Raw genomic sequence first — 23,711 nt, 5'->3', positions numbered from 1 at the left:
GAAGATTAAGACAATTCTCAAGTGACAAAAAATTAATGGTAATTATTATTTCACCACAAATCTTGGAGTTACAAGGGTGAAAAAATATTTAATTTGCAAAAACAAAAATCAGCATCAAAAATATCACTGATGTGGTCACTCAGGTTCTCTGCAAGGATGTTACTGTATACGTGATACGATGACATATGTCACGGGGCTAAACAAAGCAGCTCTGGGGTTTGGCATTTCCTTATTGTGGCATTTTTTTCTTTGTATTCATTAAAGGGTTTTCAGGGAGAGAACACCTATTTTTTTAAAAATAATTACATAAGCTGTACCTTTCTGTGCAGGTCTCGTTACTTTTAAAAGCATTGTGCTTTTTAAAGGTCAACTACCCGTGTAGGGGACAAACATCAGCTATATTTTGAAAATAGGTATGCAGCTGGAATTCAGTGATGGGCCTCAATGTCTGTTTTTGCTTTAGGTGGGAACGGCGAGATACATGGCTCCAGAGGTCCTAGAGTCCAGGATGAATCTGGAGAATGTCGAGTCCTTCAAGCAGACGGATGTCTACTCCATGGCCCTGGTGCTCTGGGAAATGACATCTCGCTGCAGCGCAGTGGGAGGTAGGCATGGACACCGTCGCGGTGCAGTGGTGCCTCACGCACCTTCGAGCGTGATGTCGCGCTCTTTGCTTCAACACGGTTCCAGGGATACAGAGCGCTTATTGAGATCTGGTAGGACACAGCTATTCCAGAACGATCCAGAATGGTGCTAAAAAGCCTAGGTTTTATAGCTGAAAGCCAGGTTTGGAGCATAAAGCATTTTATCTCCTTTCCTGAAGTTTATAATTACTTTTCTCTTGACCCATTGCGCCACAGATATTTACATATCTGGCAAGAGATGAACACTAGTAATATTCATAAGAATTATTTCTGCTTATCAAATGGGTACCATGATTCAGAAAAGTATCTGACTTTTGTTTCATTTTGTATTTTAAGGTTTTTCAGAATTATATGGTCCAGGAACTGGATTTGACTCAAAATTTACTTTTATGGACATAACTTTCCTTTGTTGAACAAAACAAGCAAAATGGTTTCACATACTTGTTTAGGTTTTGAAAAATCTAGTGAAGAGAGGTTATTGAGGAATGCAGTATTCTTCAGGGGTACAGGGGGCTGTCATCGTTTTAGAGAGCATTGTCCCCTGATCTTCTTGGAGATGGGATTGGCTGATGTCTACATCACTTTATCCTTTTCTGACCCTTCTCTCAGTGGTTTCCGTCAGGGTCTTAGGTCTCACCTTAGAAAATTGATATATCCCAACCTGGTCCTGGCTAGATGCTAAGTCAAGCCAAGCTAACTCCAATTTTAACCCTTTGTTTTGTAATAATGTTAGACACACAGAATCACTGCGTGAGTAGCACAGGGAGTTCCCATATGCTCTTCACCCAGCTTCCCCTTGTGCTAACACCTTACCTAAACCAAGCACAGCTGTGGAAGATTGGACATTGACATTGGTACCATGTCTTTAATTAATCTATAGGACTAACTTGTATTTCCAAGCCCCTAGTAATGGGGAACAGGATCCACTCCAGGTTTCCACGTTACCTTAGCCACCAGGCCACCTCAGTCTCCTTTAATGTGTGATGGTTGCTCAGTCTGTGTTTCTTTTGTGACCTTGACACTTGGGAAGAATTCAGACCGGGTATTTTATAGACTGTCTTTCACTTTGGGTTTCTCTGATGTTTTCTCATGACTAGATTGAGAATGTGCATTTTTAGGCAAGAATACCACAGAAATGATGTTGAGCCCTACTCAGGGTGTCACATGCGGGTGGAGATGCCAGTGTGCTGTCCAATCTCATCACGTGGTGAAGGTGTCTCCACATTTCTCCCTGTAAAGATACTACCTTTTCCATTTGTAATTAATACAAATCTTGTGGGAAGGCACTTTGACCTGTTTCTACTAAACACCTGTTTAGTACGGAGACTAAACCTGTTTTTTACCATAATTTTACTTGCTAATTCTAGGGTCCATCAGTAGCTCTTGCCAGCTACAATTATTACTGTAATGTTTGCCTAATGGTGATTTTCTGTTTTTCTTATCCCTTCTACATTTATTCATAGATATTCTGCTTACGAAATATCTGTCCTTTCTCTCACCAGCCCCTTTTATTTGTTCATTTTACTATGTATTTATATGAGTGTGAAGTTGTGGATATTTATCTTATTCTATGGGTATTTAATATTATCAATATTTATTTTGTTGCTTAGATTATAACAGCTTTGGTCAATGGGCTAAACTACCTAGCATTTTGCTCCAGGTGGATCTGGTTGGCACCATTTCCTGCTCTGATAATTCCTCCTTTTGAGAACTTTCTTAGCTGACTCTCTAGGATGGGTCCTGCTGGGAGCCTTGCTGTCCCATCACCTGTTTCCCTGGGTCTCTGCATGGGGATGGCACTTCCTGTCTGGCTGACCCTGTTATTTTCTGGTTTCCTGGCTGAGATATCTTCCCCCGTAGCACTTCCAAAAGTAACAGTTTTCTCTTGCACAGTGAAATTTGTTTAATCAAGTTTCAGCCACTGAGAATCATTTTCTGCTTGAAAGCTTTGACAGCTCGAAAATGAGTCCTTAGACCAGACCAGTGTGAGTTGTGTCAGAAGAGACAATGATGCTGTTGTCATCGTCTCAATAAATTTACCTCGTCTTCGGTATCTGTCTTATCCTTTCAAGCCCGTCATTCTATAAACGTGAGCTGGAAGACTGTGTCTTCCCCTCTGGCAGTGCCGCCAGCTTCTTAAGGCCTGATGTGAGCTCCCTGCTTCCACGGTTATCATCAATGACTGACGCCCTTTCCTGTTGATATTTGCTGAGTGTGGAAGAATTCAGGCTAATGGGGAAGAACCGAGTTCACCAGCTTTTACAAGGTCTAAAAACGGATACAGTATAAATAAGTTTTCCCAAGGAAGGAACAGGGTCCCATTTGTTCAGCAAGCCTCAAAAAACCTTTCATAACCTTTAGGATAAGAACAGACAGCTTTAGGGAACCGGAAAGAGGCCATCCCGGTTTTCATTTTGTTTGATCTTAAGCCCACAGTACTGTTCCTCCCATCTCCGCTCAGGCTGCAAAAATCAAAGTTCTTTGTCTATCCTCACTTTTGTCCAGCAGACAGCCCTTCACTTGATTAAGTGCGTGAACTCATGTATTAAACCCTTTCTTTTGCCTTCTTTTAAAAGTACTGTTTTTTTCTGTTTTGTTTTGTTTTCTGTTTTTTTGTGTCTGTGCTTCAAAAACCGTGAAGGCAGATTTTCAGCCTAGTCTTAATTACAGAGACTTTTCTTTTATATTTAAAGAGCCCCTTAGAGGGTACATTAAAGTTAGTACTTTCTAAGGGAAGTTAGGGGTGTTCCCTCTAACCTGCTGTACAAACACAGATGGAAGGACAAGTATTTCCATGAAGAAGCTTGCTGTCTACTGATGAAACAGACTTTTTTTTTCTCCTTTACTTTTAAAAACTTTGCACATTCAGACACATTTCTTACCTTACACATAAAATAGACAATATCCCTCTAGTTGATATTACACTTTAATTTATACAGAGAGAGGGCAGGATATAAAAGGGCTTTCCTGAAGCTTAAACTTCTTTCTGTGACTTGAAATACAGCGTATGTAATTACTATTTTTCATGGACAGTCTCATTTCAGAAAAGGAAATGTGGAAAATGCTTACCTCAGTGTGATGAGTTATAGATTGATATTTTATTTCACAATATAGATCCACTGATATTCTCTCCCATTTATTCTGAGTAGCAGGACATCTAACTGAATGAAGCAGGAGACTAGGCATCAAAGGACGGTCTTGCAGGAGGAGAAGGTGAAATCCCAGCTTTCCTGACTCGAGTGACTCTGTTCTGCTCTCAGGGCTGAGCCCAAACTCTTGGCGTGGATGCCCAGCAGGCCTCGCCTGCTTCTCTCTGCGTTTATCACAGGTCTTAGTGCTAGGCTTTGTCTCGTACTATTTACTGGGCCTGGAACACTGAAGGAGACTTTTTTACAGGCGAAGCAGGGGACAAGGGACTGAGTGCCCAGATTGGCTAAAGGGAGTTCAACAGTAGGGTCAGGCAAGGAGGGTTAGGTCAACTTTCAAAGGAACAATGAGGCTAAGAAGTGTCCTCTCTGTGCAAGAAGTACAGAGGAAACACAAACAAGAGACGACACAACACTGGAGAAGCCGCACTCTTCTCAGGTGAGAAAATGCAGAGGTGGTAATAGCACCCTTTGGAAGCCAGCTGGTCCAGCTCCCTTACCACAAGATTCCACCTAGGAGCTCAAGAGATGGGTTGTCATAATTGAAGAGAGTCGTCAAAAGGGAAAGACTTTCTGGTAGAAGTAGGTTTGGTCCAGATGAAGAAGGCCACCGAGAAACGATAACTAACTTTACATAAGCAATTGCTTCATGGAACAACTCATTCCATCTACCAAGGACTCTTTGAAGGGTGTGCTGTTACTAGCCCCATTTTACAGATGGGAAAACTGAGGTTTTAGGAGGTGGGAAAGTTGTGGAGACAGGCATCAGAGCCCTGTTGTCTGGCTCTGGCCCACAGGCCCTAACCTTCCTAGTACAGTGTTGGCCTGACCAATGGAGAGCATGTATAGCCCATGGCAGCTAGGACTACCATTATTATTTTTACAGAAGGGGGTAGTCAGTGCTACTCTGTGTATTGTGGCCTTTGACTCAAAGCCTTTCTGGAAGCATCTGGCAAGACAGTCACACACTTGGGGAACATTCAGTGATGGCCTCACTTCTGAACATTTCCAGTGGTTGACTTTCCTCTCACCTCTGGGTGAGTCTCTGTTAAAAGAATCCCAAGGCTATTAAATGCTGTAGTATGTTACAGCCTCAGTGCCTTAAAGTCTGAGATAACTTCCTTATCCTTATTTCTCTGAAGATATATCTATTCATTCTTTCATTCACTAAACCAATATTTATTGAGTACTTACTGCATGGAAGGCATTACTCAAAGTGCTGAGGGTACAGAGACTCTCAGGAGATGGCAGAGTAGAAGGATGTGAGCTCACCCCCCCTCACAATAACACCAAAATCACAACTAACTGCTGAACAACCATCGATAAAAAAATGCTGGAAGCTACCAAAAAAGATATACTACACCCAAAGACAAAGAAGAAGCCACAACAAGACGGTAGGAGGGATGCAATCGTGATAAAATCAAATCCCATACCCATCGGGTGGGCAACACACAAACTAGAAAATAATTATATGGCAGAAGTTCTCCCACATGAGTGAAAGTTCTGAGCACCACATCAGGCTCCCCAGCCTGGGGGTCTGGCATCAGGAGCCCCCAAAGCATCTGGCTCTGAAGGCCAGTGGGGTTTGATTGCAGGAATTTCACAGGACTGGGGAAAACAGAAACTCCACTCTTGGAGGGTGCACACAAGGTTTCATGCACACCAGGACCCAGGGGAAAAAGCAGTGACCTCATAAGAGCCTGGGCCAGACCTACCTGCTGTTATTAGAGGGTCTCCTGTGGAGGTAGGGTGTGGCTCTGGCTCACTGCAGGGACAAAGACACTGGTGGCGGTAGTTCTGGTGAGTACTCATTGGCGTGAGCCCTCCTGGAGGCCGCCATTTTCTCACCAAGACCTGGCCCCACCCAACAGCTTGTAGGCTCCAATGCTGGGACCTGGGCGTCTGCCTCAGGTCAAACAAACAACAGGGTGGGGACACAGCCCCACCCATCAGCAGAAAAGCTGTCTAAAATCTTCCTGAGCCCATGGCTTCCTGCTAAACACACCCCTAGACACAGCCCTGCCCACCAGCGGGACAAGACCCAGCTCCAGCCACCAGTGGGCAGGTACCAGTCCCTCCCACCAGGAAGCTGGCACAAGCCCATTGAACCAGCCTTATCCACCAGGGGGCAGACAGCAGAAGCAAGAAGAAATAAAACCCTGCAGCCTGTGGAACAGAAACCGCAATCACAGAAAGTTACACAAAGAGATGGCAGATGAATATGTCCCAGATGAAGGAACAAGATACCCCAGGAGAACAACTAAGTGAAGTGAAGATAGGCAATCTACCTGAAAAAGAATTTTCATACACCACAATCAAGTGGGATTTATCTCAGGGATGCAAGGATTTTTCAATATCTGCAAATCAATCAGTATGGTACACCACAATAATAATTTAAAGAATAAAAACCATATGATCATCTCAATAGATGTAGAAAAGCTTTTGACAAAATTCAACACCAATTTATGATGAAAACTCTCCAGAAGGTGGGCATAGAGGAAACATACGTCAACATAATTAAGGCCGTATATGACAAACCTACAGCTAATATCATGCTCTAAGGAAATGCTTTCAGCTTTTCACTGTTAAGATCAGGAACAAGACAAGGATGTCCACTCACCACTTTTATTCACCATAGTTTTGGAAGTTCTAGCCATGGCAATCAGAGCTGAAAAAGAAATAAAAAGAATCCACATTAGAAAAGAAGGAAAACTATCACTGTTTGCAAATAACATGATACTATACATAGAAAATCCTAAAGATGTTACCAGAAGACTACTAGAGCTCATCAGTGTATTTGGTAAAGTTGCAGGATACAAAATTAATACACAGAAATCTGTTGCATTCCTATACACTAACAACAAAAGGTCAGAAAGAGAAATTAAGGAAACAATCCCATTTACCATCGCATCAAAAATAATAAAATACCTAGGAATAAACTTACCTAAGGAGGCAAAAGACCTGTACTCAAGAAACTATAAGATGGTGATGAAATAAATCAAAGATGATACATACAGATGGAAAGATATACCGTGTTCTTGGACTGGAAGAATCAATATTGCCAAAATGACTGTACTACCCAAGGCAATCTACAGATTCAATGCAATCCCTATCAAATTACCAATGGCATTTTTCACAGAACTGGAACAAAAAAATCTTAAAATTTGTATGGAGACACAAAAGGCCCTGAATAGCCAAAGCAATCTTGAAAAAGAAAAACAGAGCCAGAGGAATCAGGCTCCCTGACTTCAGACTATACTATAAAGCTACAGTCATCAAAACAGTATGGTACTAGCAAAAAACCAGAAATATAGGTCAATGGAACAGGATAGAAAGCCCAGAAATGAAACCACGCACCTGTGGTCAATTAATGTACAACAAAGGAGGCAAGACTATACAGTGGAGAAAAGACAGTCTCTTCAATAAGTGGTGCTGGGTAAACTGGAATGCTACATGTAAAAGAATGAAATTAGAACATTCTTTAACACCAAAAATAAACTCAAAATGGATTAAAAACCTAAATGTAAGACTGTACACTATAAAACTCTTAGAGGAAAACATAGGAAGAACAGTCTCTGACATAAATTGCAGCAATATCTTTTTTGATCCGTCTCCTAGAGTAATGGAAATAAAAACAAAAATAAACAAATGGGACCTAATTAAACTCAAAAGCTTTTGCACAGCAGAGGAAAACATAAACAAAATGAAGACAACCCACAGAATGGGAGAAAATATTATTTGCAAATGATGCGATTGACAAGGGATTAATCTCCAAAATATACAAGCAGCTCATGCAGCTCAATATCAAAAAAAAAAAAACCCAATCAAAAAATGGGCAAAAGATCCTAAATAGACATTTCTCCAAAGAAGGCATACAGATGGTGAAGAGGCACATGAAAAGATATTCAGCATTACTAATTATTAGAGAAGTGCAGATCAAAACTACAATGAGATATAACTTCACACCAGTCAGAATGGCCATCACCAAAAAGTCTACAAACGATAAATGCTGGAGAGGGTGTGGAGAAAAGGGAACCCTCTTGCACTGTTGGTGGGAATGTAAATTGGTGCAGCCACTATGGAGACCAGTATGGAGGTTCCTTACAAAACTAAAAATAGAGCTATCGTATGATCCAGCAATCCCACTCCTGGGCATATATCCAGAGAAAACCATGGGTCAAAAGGATACATGTACCCCAATGTTCATTGTAGCGCTGTTTATAATAGCCAAGACACAGAAGTAACCTAAATGACCATCAACAGATGAATGGATAAAGAAGATGTGGTACGTATATACAATGGAATATTACTCAGCCATTAAAAAGAATGAAATAATGCCATTTGCAGCAACATGTGTGGACCTGGAGCTTATCATAGTAAATGAAGTAAGACAGAGAAAGACAAATATCATATGATATTGCTTATATGTGGATTCTAAAAAAAATGATACAAATGAACTTATTTACAAAACAGAAACAGACTTAGAAAACACACTTATAGTTACCAAAGGAGCAAGGTTGGCCAGCAGGGGGGGATAAATTGGGAGTTTGGGATTGACATATACACACTACTATATTTTAAATAGATAATCAACAAGGACCTGCTGGTGGCTCAGTGGTTAAGAATCTGCCAATGAAGGAGACACGAGTTTGAGCCCTGGTCCGGGAAGATCCCACATGCTGTGGAGCAACTAAGCCCATGCACCACAACTACTGAGCCTGCGCTCTAGAGCCCGCGAGCCACAACTACTGAGCCCGCGTGCCACAACTACTGAAGCCTGCACACCTAGAGCCCATGCTCTGCAACAAGAGAAGCCACAGCAATGAGAAGGCTGCGCACCGCAATGAAGTGTAGCCCCCGCTCGCTGCAACTAGAGAAAGCCCACGTGCAGCAACAAAGACCCAATGCAGCCAAAAATAAATAAATAAATAAATTAAAAAATAATAATAATACCTGAGAAATGTACAGTATGATCTCAAAGGGAAAAAAAATACTAAGCACAGGGAACTCTGCTTAGTATTCTGTAATAACCTATAAAGGAAAAGAATCTGAAAAAGAATAGATATATGTATATGTATAACTGAATCACCTTGCTGTACGCCTGAAACTAACACAAACTGTAAATCAACTATAGTCCAATTTAAAATAAAAATTAAAAGAAAATGCTAAGGATGCAGTAGTGAAAAAAAAAGAGTCCCTGTCCTCAAGGGACTGGGTGTCTAATGAAGAACTACTATGCTAGAAAGACAAGTACTGCATGAATAGATATGAAATCATAACTTAAGGGCTGGGGGTGTGTATGATGATTGCAGAAAGAAAAACAAAATAGAGTTAGGGGATAGCTAATAACAGGGGTTGTTATTTCAGGCACTTGGGTCATCTGAAAGTATAGAAAAGAGAAACCAAGAAAATAGGTTTTTCAGAGTTGCTTGAGGAGGGAACAAATGGAAGGAGGTGGCCAGTGTGTTACTGTTTTATAAAGAAGGAGGAAAGCCATGAACTCACCATCCCTCCAGGACAAATCAGGAGAGTTGTTCTCTTCTACAAAGAAGTCTCTGTCCTGGCTTTCGGCTTGTCTGGTGTCCATGCAAGTGTTTGCACCGTGTGTGGTGTGTGGGAAGCGGAGGAAGGTGGGTCCTTCAGGGCCCCCTCTGGGAGCACAGCAGGCACAATAGTCACGTCACCCCAGCCAACCGGGCCCCCAGGCTGGCTGACTTCCAAATCCCTGGCCATGTCGGCCTTTGAATAGCAGCTGACACACAGCAGCCAGCTGAGCAAGTATTTTCACAAGAGGAGAAACACAACCCCAGCTTGCTGCAGCCTGTAAGGCAGACAAAACATGCAAAAGAATCAAAAGGAAAGGAGGGAAGAAAAAAAAGAGGGGTGGGAGAGGAGTGAGGAGAGCCCGGGATCGCAGCCTTCATCTTCCTGCATTTCCAGGCAGGATAATTTGGAAGGAAGGCAGATATAAAAGTCAGGGTTGTGCTCAGGGGAAAACTGCCAACAACTTCACGGCTCTATGAAGTTGGAACCACGATCAAAACAGCAGCTGCAGACCAGATGCTGCCTTTCAGGGAGTGAGCATCTCCGCTGCCTGGGTCCCCTCTGAGCTCCAGAGCCGGAGACGGCAGACTTTCTCCTGAGAGCCTCCAGCCAGACAAAGAGATGCTGTGGGGCCGGGATAGGGCGGTGGCCCTCAGTGAAAGGACTGCGGGGAGGACGGGATGGGGGTGGGAAGAAAAGCAGAGAGATCTAAAGGTTTCTTAGAACAGAGGCTGTGTGAGGCCCTCAAGGAAATCCCAAGGTCCCCGTTGCGCCTGTAGGGAGGCAGCCAGCTGAGGCGCGAGAGGGAGCCTGGTCCCAGCAGGTGGTCCTGCCGTGGCGAGCAGGGCCTCTGCCTTGGGTTGGGTGCCTCGGACCCTAGAACAGGAGCCCGAGCTGAGCATTCTGTAGGAAAAAGAGGGCAGGAAAAGCCACGGAGAGAAGGAACAGGCAGTGAGTCAGGAAGGGGAGGGAGCTGATGAGCCCTGTGCTACCAGGCAGGTCACCACGGGGACAACCAGAGCATGATCCCACTGGGGGCCCTGGCAGTGCACAGAGCCCATGTGCACCTCAGCATCACACCCCCGGCTCAAGGAAGCCCGGTTTATCTTCCAGCCCCCATCTGCTGCTGATTGAGGGCTGCCCTTGGGGCACGTTGGGAGGATGAACCCTAGTCGCCAGCCTGACCCTCTTGGATTTGAGCCAGTGTGGGTGCACAGGGTGAGTGCTGAGTGCTGTGGCCAGCGTCCTAGGGTAGTGAGCGTGCCCTTGGCCGGCATCCGCGGTTCGGCATCCGCGGATCCAGCCACTCACGGATCTTGTACTGTGTTTACAGTCCACGGTTGCTTGAATCGTGGATGCAAAGCTCTCATATACAGAAGGGCAAATATGGGGCTTGTGCATCTGCAGATATTGGTATCTGCCTCTGGTCCTGGAACCAACGACCCACGAGTACCGAAGGAGGACTGTGTTAATGATGGCCAGCACTTGCGCTTTCTCTTGTTTTGTGGATACAGAAACTGAGGCACAAAGAGTTGATGTCTCTTTTCCAAGTCCTCATCTCTAGTTTATGATGGGTCTGGGGTAAACACAACAAATAATACCCCTACTTATGATGCATACCGTTAGAAGTGCTAAACTCGATCTTACTCTCTAAGCTGTTTGCTTTTTTTCTTAGAGGCATTTCCAAAATTTTTAAAAGATGGTATTTATTTTAAAAGATGGCACTCTCTGAACTAACCCCACTCACCTTTTGACTTGCTTTCTCTGCAGTTCTTCACATTATTTGATAAAAGGCACAAAAAGAAAAATGCAACAGTCTCATTTTTCTCCATCTCCACCACCATCAGCCTTATCCCAGGGGGAGCTCTGGAGCATGAATTGCACAGTAGTCATCTCCTCTAGAGGCAAGACAGACTGTTAGAACTCCTGTGTTGACCCAGCAATCCCCCTACTGGGCAAATACCCAGAGAAAACCATAATTCAAAAGGACACATGCACCCCAATATTCATTGCAGCACTATTTACAATAGTCAGGACATGGAAACAACCTAAATGTCCATCAACAGAGAAATAGATAAAGAAGATGTGGTACCTATATACAATGGGATACTACTCAGCTGTAAAAAAGAGTAAAATTGGGTCATTTGTAGAGATGTGGATGGACCTAGAGACTGTCATACAGAGTGAAGTAAGTCAGAAAGAGAAAAACAAATACCGTATATTAATGCATATATGTGGAATCTGAACAAATTGGTCTATACGATCTTATTTACAAAGCAGAAACAGAGACACAGATGTAGAGAACAAATGTATGGATACCAAGGGGGAAGTGGGGGGGATGAATTGGGAGATTGGGATTGACGTATATACACCACTATGTATAAAATAGATAACTAATGAGAACCTGCTGTATAGCACAGGGAACTCTACTTAGTGCTCTGTGGTGACCTAAATGGGAAGGAAATCCAAAAAGAGGGGATATATATATATATATATATATATATATATGTATAGCTGATTCACTTTGCTGTACAGTAGAAACTAACACAACATTGTAAAGCAATTATACCAATTAAAAGAAAAAAAAACTCCCATGTTAATTCGTCATTGGCTGCAGACTGCCCTCCAGGCCAGGAAGCTCCCATCAACCAAGGGTAATTCTCCATAGAAGGGAGAAATTGTGACCCCTTACAACTCAGCGTTTGCAGCAGCTCGGGGCTGGTGTTCTTGGCTTGGTAAATGGGGTCTAGGCAGGCTGCCAACCACATCTGCTATGGCAGCCAAAAGAGTTGGAGATGGAGAGTCAGTGGACTGATACATTGTCTAAGGAGCAGTTTATGTCATATGCAAATCATATTACACTATATTATATTATATTATATTATATTATATTATATTATATTATACATACCTCAGGGCATGGCACTAAGAGAGCATCATTATTTGATTAGATTGAATTACAGGATAGCTCTGGAGGGGGACATGGAGGTCATCTAGTTCAGCCCATTCATTTTATAGAAGAGAAGATTTAGGTCAGAGTAACCCCTTACTGGGAACTTAGCTCTTGCTTGAATTCAAGCCAGCTCATATTTATTGAAAGCCTACTGTGTATAAGGCACAATTTCAGCAGACACGAAACTCAGCCTCTGCCTTAGGCCTTAGGAGTTTACAGTCCGGTAAAAGATAAGGGACTAGAAGAAAGAAAGAAGGTGTATAAATACTATGCAAATCAAAGTTCAGATCTCACCCCAAGAGCAGTATAGATTAAGTGCACTTGAAGGCAAATGCAGACACACAGAAGGATGGTTTGTGCTTGTCTCAAAGTGGTGGAGGAGGGGAGGCCTTCATCCCAACTAAGGAAAGAGAAAATACCCTGCCAGCTCTTCTAGTTGGGTGAGGCGGAAAAAGATAAATATGCAAGTAAGGTTCTGGGAAAGGGGGAAGATCAAATAAACAAGAACAAGCCATCTCTTTTCAAAATGTCATTTCGCCTTAAATGCCTCTTCAATTCTCAGCCTGGAAGGGCAAATTATTGAAAGTTTCACTCATTAAACAGGGTTATTTTGAAGTAAAGGCCAAAGGTACTATTTATTTTGGAGGAAAATGGCGAATCCAGCCCACTCTTCCCTTTTGGCTCAGGCATGTTTCAGTACTGGAGTGATTTTATTTTCTAAATTGTCCTGTGATGCACTGACATGGGTATTGTCCCACCCACTTAAATTAGTAGATGTTCTAATATTCACCCAGAGTTTATGCATTGGCCACTTTGGACAGGATCTAAGATTAATTCATTCATTCACTCAACAAAGCATTTATTGAGAGCCTGTTGTATGGGAGGCCCTGCCGTGGGTGCCAGGAATACAAGCATGAGAAAGGGACTCTGAACCTGCCTGCAGACGCTCACCGTCTGGTCGAGTGAGACAGATAAGCAGTGGCCGTACACCCTAAAATAGAGCTCTGCCCCCAGACGTCTAATAAAGAATGGCTCTAGGGATATTCAAGGAAGCTTCTATAACGATATCGACCCTAGAACATGAGGGGGGATCAAGATGGCAGAGTAGGAAGACCCTGAGCTAACCTCCCCCCATGAACATGTCAAAACTACCACTACATATAGAGCAGATCTCTCTGAGAATGACCTGAAGATTAGCAGATCAGCTCTTCTACAAAAAAGGCTATAAGGAAAGAACCACACAAAGTCAGGTAGGAGGCGAGGACAAGTGATCTCGTCCAGACCCACACCCCTACTGCATGACCCAGAAGAGGAGGGAGTATCACAAGCTCAAGGATCCTCCCTGGGAAGCAAGAGGTTCGAGCCCCATATTAAGCACCCCAGCCCTGGGGTCTGGCACTGGAAGATGAGTCCCCTTGGCTGGTTGGAAAACCAGTGGGGCTTACCAGAGGACTGTAAGAAACCGAGACCCCACTCTTGAAGAGCACACAGACAGATTTGCTTGCTCCCGGCCCCAGAGCAGAGGCAGCATCCCAGGAAAAGACACGGTCCATGCTCACTTCAGATCCAGCTCTCCCACCAAAGCCACAAAGGGCACATGCAGACTGCATAGGGATGCACACAAGGATATGCCTTCAAGATCAGGGTAGATAACTTTTTCACTTAATTTAAGAGAGACAAACAGAAATAGTCAAAGTGAGAAGACAGAGGACTCTATTTCAAATGAAGAAACAAGGTAAAACCCTAATGAAACACAGAAAAATAATTTACCTGATATAAAGAATTCAAAGCAATAGTAATAAAAATACCTTGATACAAATGAAAATAAAAACACAACTTTTCAAAAATCTATGGGACATAGCAAAAGCAGTTCTAAGAGGAAAGTTTATAGTGATACAGGCCTACTTCAAGAAACAAAAATCTCAAACACCCTAACTTTCTACCTAAAAGACTTAGAAAAAGAAGAACAAACAAAGCCCAAAGTCAGCAGAAGGAAGGAAATAATAAAGATCAGAGAGGAAACAAAATAGAGATCAAGAAAACAATAGAAAAGATTAATGAAACCAAGTACTGGCTTTTTGAAAAGAGAAACAAAATGGACAAACCTTCAGCCAGGCTCACCAAGAAGAAAAGAGAGAGGACCCAAATAAACAAAATAAGATATTAAGGTGGAGAAGTAACAACTGATATCACAGAGATACAAAAAAATCGTAAGATAATACTACTAACAGTTATGCCAACAAATTGGACAACATGGAATAAATGGACAAATTTCTAGAAACATACAACCTGCCAAGATTAAATCAAGAAGAAACAGAAAATTTGAACAGACCAATCACTGGAAGTGAAATTGAATTTGTAATTAAAAAACTCCCAGCAAACAAAAGTCCAGGGCTGGATGGCTTCACAGGTGAATTCTACCAAACATATAAAGAAGAGTTAATACCTTTATTTCAAAAACTATTGCAAAAAAATTGAAGTGGAGGGAACACTTCTAAACTATGAGGTCAGATTTATAATTTACAAATTCTAAGAGGTCAGCATTACCCTGACACAAAAACCAGACAAAGGCATTATAAAAAAAAGAAAATTACAGGCTGTTATCCCTGATGAACATAGATCTTCAACAAAATATCAGCAAACTGAATTCAATAGTACATAAAAAGTCTCATACATCGTGATCATGTGGGATTTATTCCAGGGGTTATGGATGTTCAGTATCTGCCAATCAATCAATGTTTTACAGTACATTAACAAAATGAAAGAATAGTCATATGATCATCTCAATAGATGTAGAAAAAGCATTTGACAACATTCAACATCCATTCATGATAAAAACTCTCAACAAGATGGTATAGAGAAAACACACTTCAACTTAATAAAGACCATTATGATAAAGCCACAGCTAAATAACATTATACTCAATGGTGAAAAGCTGAAAGGTTTTTGTCTAAGATTAGGAACAAGTCAAGTATGCCCACGATTGTCACTTCTGTTTAACATATTATTGGAAGTCTTAGGCACAGCAGTCAAACAAGAAAAAGATATAAAAAGGCATCCAAATTAGAAGGGAAGAAGTAAAACTGTCACTGTTTGCAGATGACATGAAACTATATGTAGAAAACCCTAAAGACACCATCAAAAAACTATTCGGAGTAATAAATGAATTCAGTTAAGTTGCAGAATACAAGATTAATATACAGAAATCTGTTGCATTTCTGTACACTAATGATGAACTATCAGAAAGAGAAGAAACAATCCCATTTATAATCAAATCAAAAAGATTAAAATACCTAGGGATAAATTTAACCAAGGAGGTAAAAGACCTGTACTCTAAATACTATACGACATTGAAGAAGGAAATTGAAGATGATACAGATTAACAGAAAGATATCCCATATTCATGGAATAAAAGAATTAATATTGTTAAAATGCCCATACTCTTCAAAGCGATCTACAGGTTTAATGCAATCCCTATCAAAATACCCATGGCATTTTTCACAGAACTAGAACAAATAATCCTAACCTGTGTATGGAACCACAGAAGACCCTGAATAGCCAAAGCAATCTTGAGAAAAAAAGAACAAAATTGGAGGGATCACACTCCCTGACTTCAGATTATACTACAAAGCAGCAGTAATCAAAACAGTATGGTACTGGCACAAAAACAGACATATAACACAGCTCAATGGAACAGAACAGTGAGCCCAGAAATAAACCCACACACTTTCGGTCAACTAATCTACAACAAAGAAGGCAAGAATATACAATGGGGAAAAGACAGTCCCTTCAATAAGTGGTACTGAGAAAACTGGACAGTTACATGTGAAAGAATGAAATTAGAACACTTTCTCATACTACATACAAAAGTAAAATGTATATGTGTGTACACACAACACACACACAAAACGGAATAGTAGCCATAAAAAAGAATGAAATTTTGCCACTTGCAACAACATGGATGGTCCTGGAGGGTATTATGCTTAGTAAAATAAGTCAGACAGACAGAGAAAGACAAATACTGCTTGATTTCACTTACATGTGGGATCTACAAAATAAAACAAGCAAAACAGAAACAGACTCACAGATACAGAGAACAAACTATGGTTTGTTGCCAGGGGGTTAGGGGTGAGGGGGATTAAGAGGTACAAACTACTAGGTATAAAATAGATAAATTACAAGGATGTAATGTACAGCACAGGAAATATAGCCAGTTTTTTATAATAACTTTACATGGAATATAATCCATAAAAATATTGAGTTACTATGTCGTATACCTGAAACTGATATAACATGGTAAGTCAACTAACTATACTTCAATAAGAAAAATTAGAAGAAAATCAGCAAACTGAATTTCCCTTAAAAAAAAGAAGAAAAGATTTTGTCCTTAGTCCTGAAGGACCTGAAGTCCTAATGAAGTGTTTACATCATCCTTCATTATTTTCTTTTTAGCAAGTATCACTGAAGGAAAGTTACCTTTTTAAATTTTGTTTGTTGGTGTTATCAGTCTCTCTCCTCTGTCATCTAAAACAGCATTGCTGAACCTCTTTTTCATTATTACTATTGCAAGGAGCCTTTGTAGACATTTTTTTCTTAATCACTACTCCCCATGATTTTTTTCCCTGTGGGAAAATTATACATGATATAAAGTTCACCAGTTTAGCCATTTTTAAGTGGTTACAATTCACAACTTAAGTGGTACAGTTCGGTAGCATTAAGTACATTCACAGTGTCGTGTAATTATCACCATTATCCATTTCCAGAACTTTTTCATCCTCCCCAACTGAAACCCTGTACCTATTAAACAATATCTCTCTACCTCTTTTCCCCCCCATCCCCTGGCAACCACTATTCTGCTCTCTGTCTCTGTGAATTAGCCTGTCCCAGGTACCTCATATAAGGGGAATCATACAATATTTGTCCTTTCGTGTCTGGCTTATTTCACTAAGCATAATCTGTATTGTAGCATCTATCAGAATTTCATTCCTTTTTTTATGGCTGAATCTCCCCGAGAAATTTAATACCACATATTAAATCTATTTATGTACTGTCGACCTTCGTAGGGCTACAAACCATTGTAATATGTAAGATTTTTCTACCTCCCAGGAACCAGGATCGCCCCCATTGAGATGTCTGCATTAAAACCTGAATCCCCTGACCTTGTTGGTCTTGTTCTCCGCTCTGTCCCCAGCTGTTAGGACATCGTGGGCACTCAACAGTCATGTGTTGAATACTTCTCAATCTCCTTCCACAACCCCTCCTTATATTTGAACCCACAAGAATTAAAAATTGCCCTTAGTGTAATCACAGGTGCGTCACACTCGGTGTCTCAGCTGTGCACACCCTTCTCAAGGGCCCTGTGTTTGCCTGCTCTCTCCAACAGAAGTGAAGGATTATGAGCCTCCATTCGGTTCCAAGGTGCGAGAGCATCCCTGTGTCGAAAGCATGAAGGACAACGTGTTGAGAGATCGAGGACGACCCGAAATCCCCAGCTCCTGGCTCAACCACCAGGTAAGGAGTGACTGTTGCGAAGGGCAAGTAAAGTTCATCCAGAGTAATATCTTAGGTAGGAGAGAATGCCTGGCTATTGGGCATCAGTCTGAGGCAGGTCCCTTTGTTTTCCATGACCCTGTTCACTTTTCTTTATAAAGAAATTTCAGTAAAGTGGGATGACCTTGTTATTGCATGTTCTACCCACCATTCAGAAAGGGCTCACACAGAATCATTTGACGGGCATTTGTCATATTGTCCAAGCCGTCTTGCTTCTGAGTTAAAATACTTTGTTTGCAGCCTGTGCCACTCACCTCGTATAGGGAGTTTATGTTTTGTTCCCTTCTGGGTTCCAAATGTTTTCTTCTGGGAATCTTCAGCTCTGGAAGGAAATACTTAGTGAGAAAGAAGGGGTGTTTGTCAGCCAGCTGGCCCGCAAGGGGCTGCTGTGTGCTCAGGCTGCGGCAGGTGTGTCGAGAAGGAGGAGGCTGGGATAAAGGAAAGCACAGAAGAGCAAAGGGCAAGGGAACAAATAGGAAATCTGTCTTTCCAGAACTTCCTAATGGCTTCTTTTTTTTTTTCTTTTTAAGCAGTGGTAGGTAAGGCCATCCATCCATAGCAGGGCAGTGGTTCTGACATACAAGGAGACCTATCCAAATTCCCCTCATCAAAATGCCCCCAATCAGAGGAGAAGAAGGAGGCATAGGTTGTGAGAGCGGGGGACTGTCAGGCACAGCAGGGAAGAGCCGTGAATGAGGGAGAGGGGCCTTGTGCCCATAGCTCACTGACAAGACTGTCCTTTCCATTGACGTAAACCTTTTATGGCCGCCTTTGGCTGAATTCCCTTACCCAGGGAAGGCTGGGGCTAAGTCATAGGTTTCCTAAGGGCAAGGCAAATAATTCAGATAAGAAACAGAAACCACAAGTCAGGTGCAATCGAGACAGATGGAGCAGTGCCAGCCCTGGCCAAGAGCCACTTCAGCGGACAGACCCTGATAAAGCTGGGGGAGAGCGTGGACCAGGCCGTGGACCAGGGCTTCTCCCTGGGTTCCAGGAAAGCCTCTTTGACTTTGAAAATGCAAGACTATTTTGTGTTAACTCTGAAATCAGAAGGCACTAGTATTGTTTCTTTCAAACTCTTGTTGCCTCCTGTGCTGTACAGTTCTTCTAATGAAGCCATTATTCATGATGATAAAATTCTGGAAAGAATTTGCATAATACATTTTTTCTCTTAATGAGATTTGTTGCCCTATTTATTTCAAGTTAATGCTTAATATTTAATTTAATTTACTGCCTGTAATTACAGTGCCAGAATAAAATAAATGTTACTTGTGTACCAACAATAACACTCCACTCTTAACAAGGCCATCAATCAATACCACCAATTAGGTGAATTACACAATTAATTCAACATCATGAACTCACTCACAGGGCGGGAAGGGAGGGTCAGGTTCCTAGGTGTGTGGGGAAAGTTGTTGGTTAGACTGCAAACAGGAAAGTGCCATTCTCAGGGCAGAGTTGGGATTGATCCATCCCACCTGGCCACTCGTGTGAGGGGACACCAGTGACAGGGTTGGGCCTCTGATTGGCAAGAGCACAGTCTGTTTCCACCTATTGGGCTATCTAGTTAATCCGTGCTTGCTTTATTTCCAAAAAATGACTGGAAATAACAAAAATATTTGCAATGCAAAATAAAAATTAAAGCCATGAAAGAAGACCCTTGTCACGCATTGTGGGCAGCATGTTCTGGATGGGCCTTTTGAATGGGGCCTTTATGGGGTTAGGTTGAACTCTCTGAAACAGCCTGCAGGACCTACAAAGACAGACAGGGTCCAGCCTGATGCAGGAGAGGAGGGGCCTAGCAGAGGGTCTCCTCAGCAGCTGCTGGAAGATGGGACTTGAACCCAGAAAATGCAACCAGACCAATGCCTGGACTTCACTCAGATATTCAGTCCTGTTTACATAGGAATGTGTATATGATTCCAGCTCTTAAGACTCTCTGGAAAAGGCAAAACCATTAAGGCAATAAGCAGATCAGTGGTGGTCAGGGGCTGAGGGGGAAGGAAGGAGGGGTGACGAGGTGGAGCACAGAGGATATTTAGGGCAGTGGCCTTCTGTGGATACTGTGATGATGGACACATTTGTCAGAACCCACGTCCTGTACATTACCGTGAACCGTGTTCTGGTTGACTTTGGTTGATAGTGACGTGTCAGTGTTGGTTCACCGATTTTAACAAATGCACCACACAGACACAAGGTGTTGATGGCGGGGGAGGTTGTCCGCGAGGGTGGAGGGCGTATAATGGAAACTCTCTGTAATTTCCACTTGATTTTGCTATGAACCTAAAACCGCCCTCAACAGTAAAGCCCAAAGCTGTGCCCCTCCCCACCAAACAGAAAGGTGTGAGATGGCATTAGAAGCCCACTTCACGGGAATTTTCAGGATTGGGGTTGCTGCTGTGCCCCAGAAGCCTACTGGGGGGCCTTGTGCTGTGTCTTCATCTCCCCACTTCCTATGATCAGATGGCCCCGGAACGCTGGCCGCCTGCAGCTGCAGTCAGGTGGTGCTGGGGACTGGCCTGCAGGCGAGGACAGAGCGATGGCGGCAGAGACAGGGCAGGGGCTGCCTCGCCCCCAGGAGCCGCCAGCCCCTCTCAGAGGCCTGTGGACCCTCTCCCCCTGCAGGGCATCCAGATGGTGTGCGAGACGCTGGCCGAGTGCTGGGACCACGACCCCGAGGCCCGGCTCACGGCGCAGTGTGTGGCCGAGCGCTTCAGTGAGCTGGAGCATCTGGACAGACTCTCGGGCAGGAGCAGTTCGGAGGAGAAGATTCCCGAAGACGGCTCCCTGAACACTACCAAGTAGCTCTTCCGGCGGCCGGCCAGTGTGGCTGGCCCTGCGGCCAAAGAGCAGAGGCAGCAGGAAGCTGCCCCTGGACGGTGCTTCCTGGAGCCCCGGGGCCGCTCCCTCCCCCCGAGCTGGGGAGGGGGTGACAGGAAGCGTCCTATGTCTTTGACTTTGTCATAGGATAAGCTGTGTTAGCACTTCCTCAGGAAATGAGATTGATTTTTACAATAGCCAATAACATTTGCACTTTATTAATGCCTGTACATAAATATGGAATAGCTATGTTTTATATATATCTATATATGTCTATATCTATCTATACAGCCATACTCTAGAAAGAGGTGAGGGAAAAGATCAAATATGCCCAAGAAATGGGTTGGATGGGCGAGCTTGGCACTGAGCACAGAAGGAAGGGCTCTGGGCCAGCCTCAGCCCTTGGCAGTCACTCATGTGCTAGGCCTCTGAGCACACAGGGGGTGGGCGTGGGGGTGGGGGTGGGGGCGCGGTCTTTGCCTTCAGAGGGAGGCTCCAGGTCTCAGAGCCTGCTGTGGCCAAGTTGCAGTTGCTTTTTTTGCAAAGTAATAATCTCCTGTCCTGGGTCCTGTTCTGGCCATGGAGCTGATTGGAGTCGCACTGTTTGGGGACCAGACCCTGGGGTCCCCATGTGCCATCATCTCTCCTGGACTTGTCACTGGAGCTTCACGACCCACCTCTGGTTTGTAAAGCTCCTCCCTCAGCTAGTTCAGAAACTCTGCCCCATTTCTAATGGCTTAAATGTTTTAAGCCCCATGTTTTACCTTCACAGGCTACAGAAAAATCAGGACACATTTCCCCACCCATGAAATTGCCACGCCTTCTACTAATGAGGAATTGTTATTTTTTAAAAAAATTCCCCTCATACCTATGTTACTGTTCCCTGTTTCCTAAAAGGGAACAGGTCTCCCTTCCAGGTTCTTTATGTTTAGTTTTTTTTTTTAACCACTCTTGGTTTCAGTCTCCAGCTTTCTATGCAACACTAGTAGGTTCTATGCTCTGGGCTTCAGGGGACTCGAGCACATTTTGGCCAAGGGGAAAGTATTTGAGCAGCACAGCACTGCCACAGTCAGGAGTCTCCTCAGGCACTCTGAACGTGTGTTTTGCTTGGCCAGCACAGTGTTTAACAAAATCGAGGCACTTTTTAAATACTTGGAGATTTTGCAAAAAAAAAAAAAAAAAAATTTGGATCGTCAAGTAAGACTAGAGAGCAAATGGTTTCCAGTTCTCTCCGGGCCACATCATTCACGGACGCAGGTGTGGCCACTTAGAAAGCTGCTCACTTCCGCCGTGACCGTTTGTGTTTTCCACCCACCCCCACCCCAGTCTGGGAATTAAACCTGCTTCCAACCAAGGGCCCCTGTGAGAAATGTGCGTCCACGCACTCCTTCTCTGGCTATAGAGTATAATTCTGATTCCCTTCCTGGGGTTAAGATTTGAAGCTGGCCTTCTTTTGGACTACCGGGGACCTCCTCTGGGTGGTCCCTGTTAACCCAAATCTCAGTTTGCTTGTATTTTAAGAGCTTCCCCCTCTGCTTTCAGAGGGAGCCCTTTACTCCAAGAAGCTGTCGTCATAGTTACTGGTCTCAGTCACACCTGCCTTCCCAACCTTTGCAGAATTTGAATGTGGGACACAGGAGTCCCATGTACAGTTAGGAAATCTGTGTCCACATGGACAAAAACAAAGAATGTGCTTTACTACTCCATAGGAAACTCGTTAATCCACAGACAAGTGTTAATGCTGCAAATAACAATTTTTTAAAAATGTTTTTGAAGCTTATTTTGAAGCTTATTTTCAGCCAAATAGGAATATTGGAGAGGGACTGGCAGTGACCAGCTCTGCTTGGGTTTTGGAAGGTCTCATCTCATTGGGGTTTTAGCAGATATGCTGAAGTTTGGGATTAGGTGGAACTTTTAGGAACCCTGCTCGGTGGGGTGGGCTGAGAGAGTTAAGGTAGTTTGACCCGCAATGCCGCCGAAGTGCCCAGAAATCCCCTGCACTTTAGGGCTGGTGAGGCCGTCCCAATAGCTGTTGCTCATTGACCTCTAGTGGTGAATTTCTAGAATACTGGTCCATTATGGGATCTTCCAAGAGTCAAAAGAGCTTTATCACTTCTGGGTGGTCATCAGCATAAACTGGAATGTAGTGTCAGATGATACTGTGGCTTGTTTTATGTTTGTTTCCCTTATTCAAGAAAAAGACCAAGGAATATCATTCTGTAGTTCCTAAAAATACTGACTTTTTTCACTACTCTACATAAAGGGAAAGTTTTATTCTTTTATGGAACACTTCACCAGTACTCATTTATTAAAATAGGAATGTGAATGCTATATACTCTTTTTATATCAACTGTGTCAAGCACTTATTTTCATTCTATGCATTGTTTGTCTTTTATATAAATAAAATGTTTATTCGATTGAATAAAACAAAAATACTCAGGTCAGCTTCCTGCCTCCTGTTCCTATTCATAGAGGCCCACGAGCCTCATTTGGTTATTTTGCAGTTTGTGCACAAAAAGCCACAAGACAAATCCTCTCCAACTTTTCCATATTCATTGTCTTCTTCAACTGACAGTGTCAGGTCCCTGTTTTTAAAAAAGCAGTCACTTCAGTACTGTGAGACGTTGCAGATGCTGGTGGTGGCTTGCCCCTTATCCCAGGTCCGGCACAGTGTCCCTCTACATCCCCGACCACCATCTCCCCTGTCCCCGGGTCCCGGGAGCGGCCCGTATCCACACATGGCTTCTCGTGGGGTGCGTAGCCGGCTCCGCGCATGCCCACTTCTCCCTCCCCACTCCTCACAGTAACAGGCTGCCGCTATCTCCCCACCTCCCCCCCCCCCGCCACGCCCCCGCCCCCAGCCCCCAGCCCCGGCCATGTGTCACGCTTCCTCCCTCTTCCTTTCTACCCAGCCACCCCATCCCACTTGGAGCTTTTTCATTGAGGTATAATTGACATACGACATTGTACGTTTCAGGTATACAACATAATGATGCAATATTTGTATGTACTGAGAAATGATCACAGTAAGTCTGGTTAACATCCGTCATCATA

At 43.2% G+C, this 23,711-nt stretch overlaps 1 protein-coding gene across 1 annotated transcript in view; it reads left to right on the top strand.

Moving 5' to 3' along the window:
• Positions 1-23,101, top strand: part of TGFBR2 (transforming growth factor beta receptor 2) — a 95,233-nt gene extending 72,132 nt beyond the window's left edge. Inside the window, exons 5-7 of the mRNA XM_057554411.1 lie at positions 464-605; positions 17,671-17,798; positions 20,463-23,101. Coding sequence (XP_057410394.1) covers positions 464-605; positions 17,671-17,798; positions 20,463-20,642 — 450 coding nt within the window. The 3' untranslated portion in view covers positions 20,643-23,101. The remainder of the gene's footprint in view (positions 1-463; positions 606-17,670; positions 17,799-20,462) is intronic.
• Positions 23,102-23,711: the final 610 nt, after the last annotated feature.

This window comes from Balaenoptera acutorostrata, chromosome 10 (genome assembly GCF_949987535.1).
Source record: "Balaenoptera acutorostrata chromosome 10, mBalAcu1.1, whole genome shotgun sequence".
Taxonomy (NCBI): Eukaryota; Metazoa; Chordata; class Mammalia; order Artiodactyla; family Balaenopteridae; genus Balaenoptera; species Balaenoptera acutorostrata.
The sequence above is the reverse complement of the archived record's forward strand: the minus strand, read 5'-3'. Positions and strand labels throughout refer to the sequence as shown.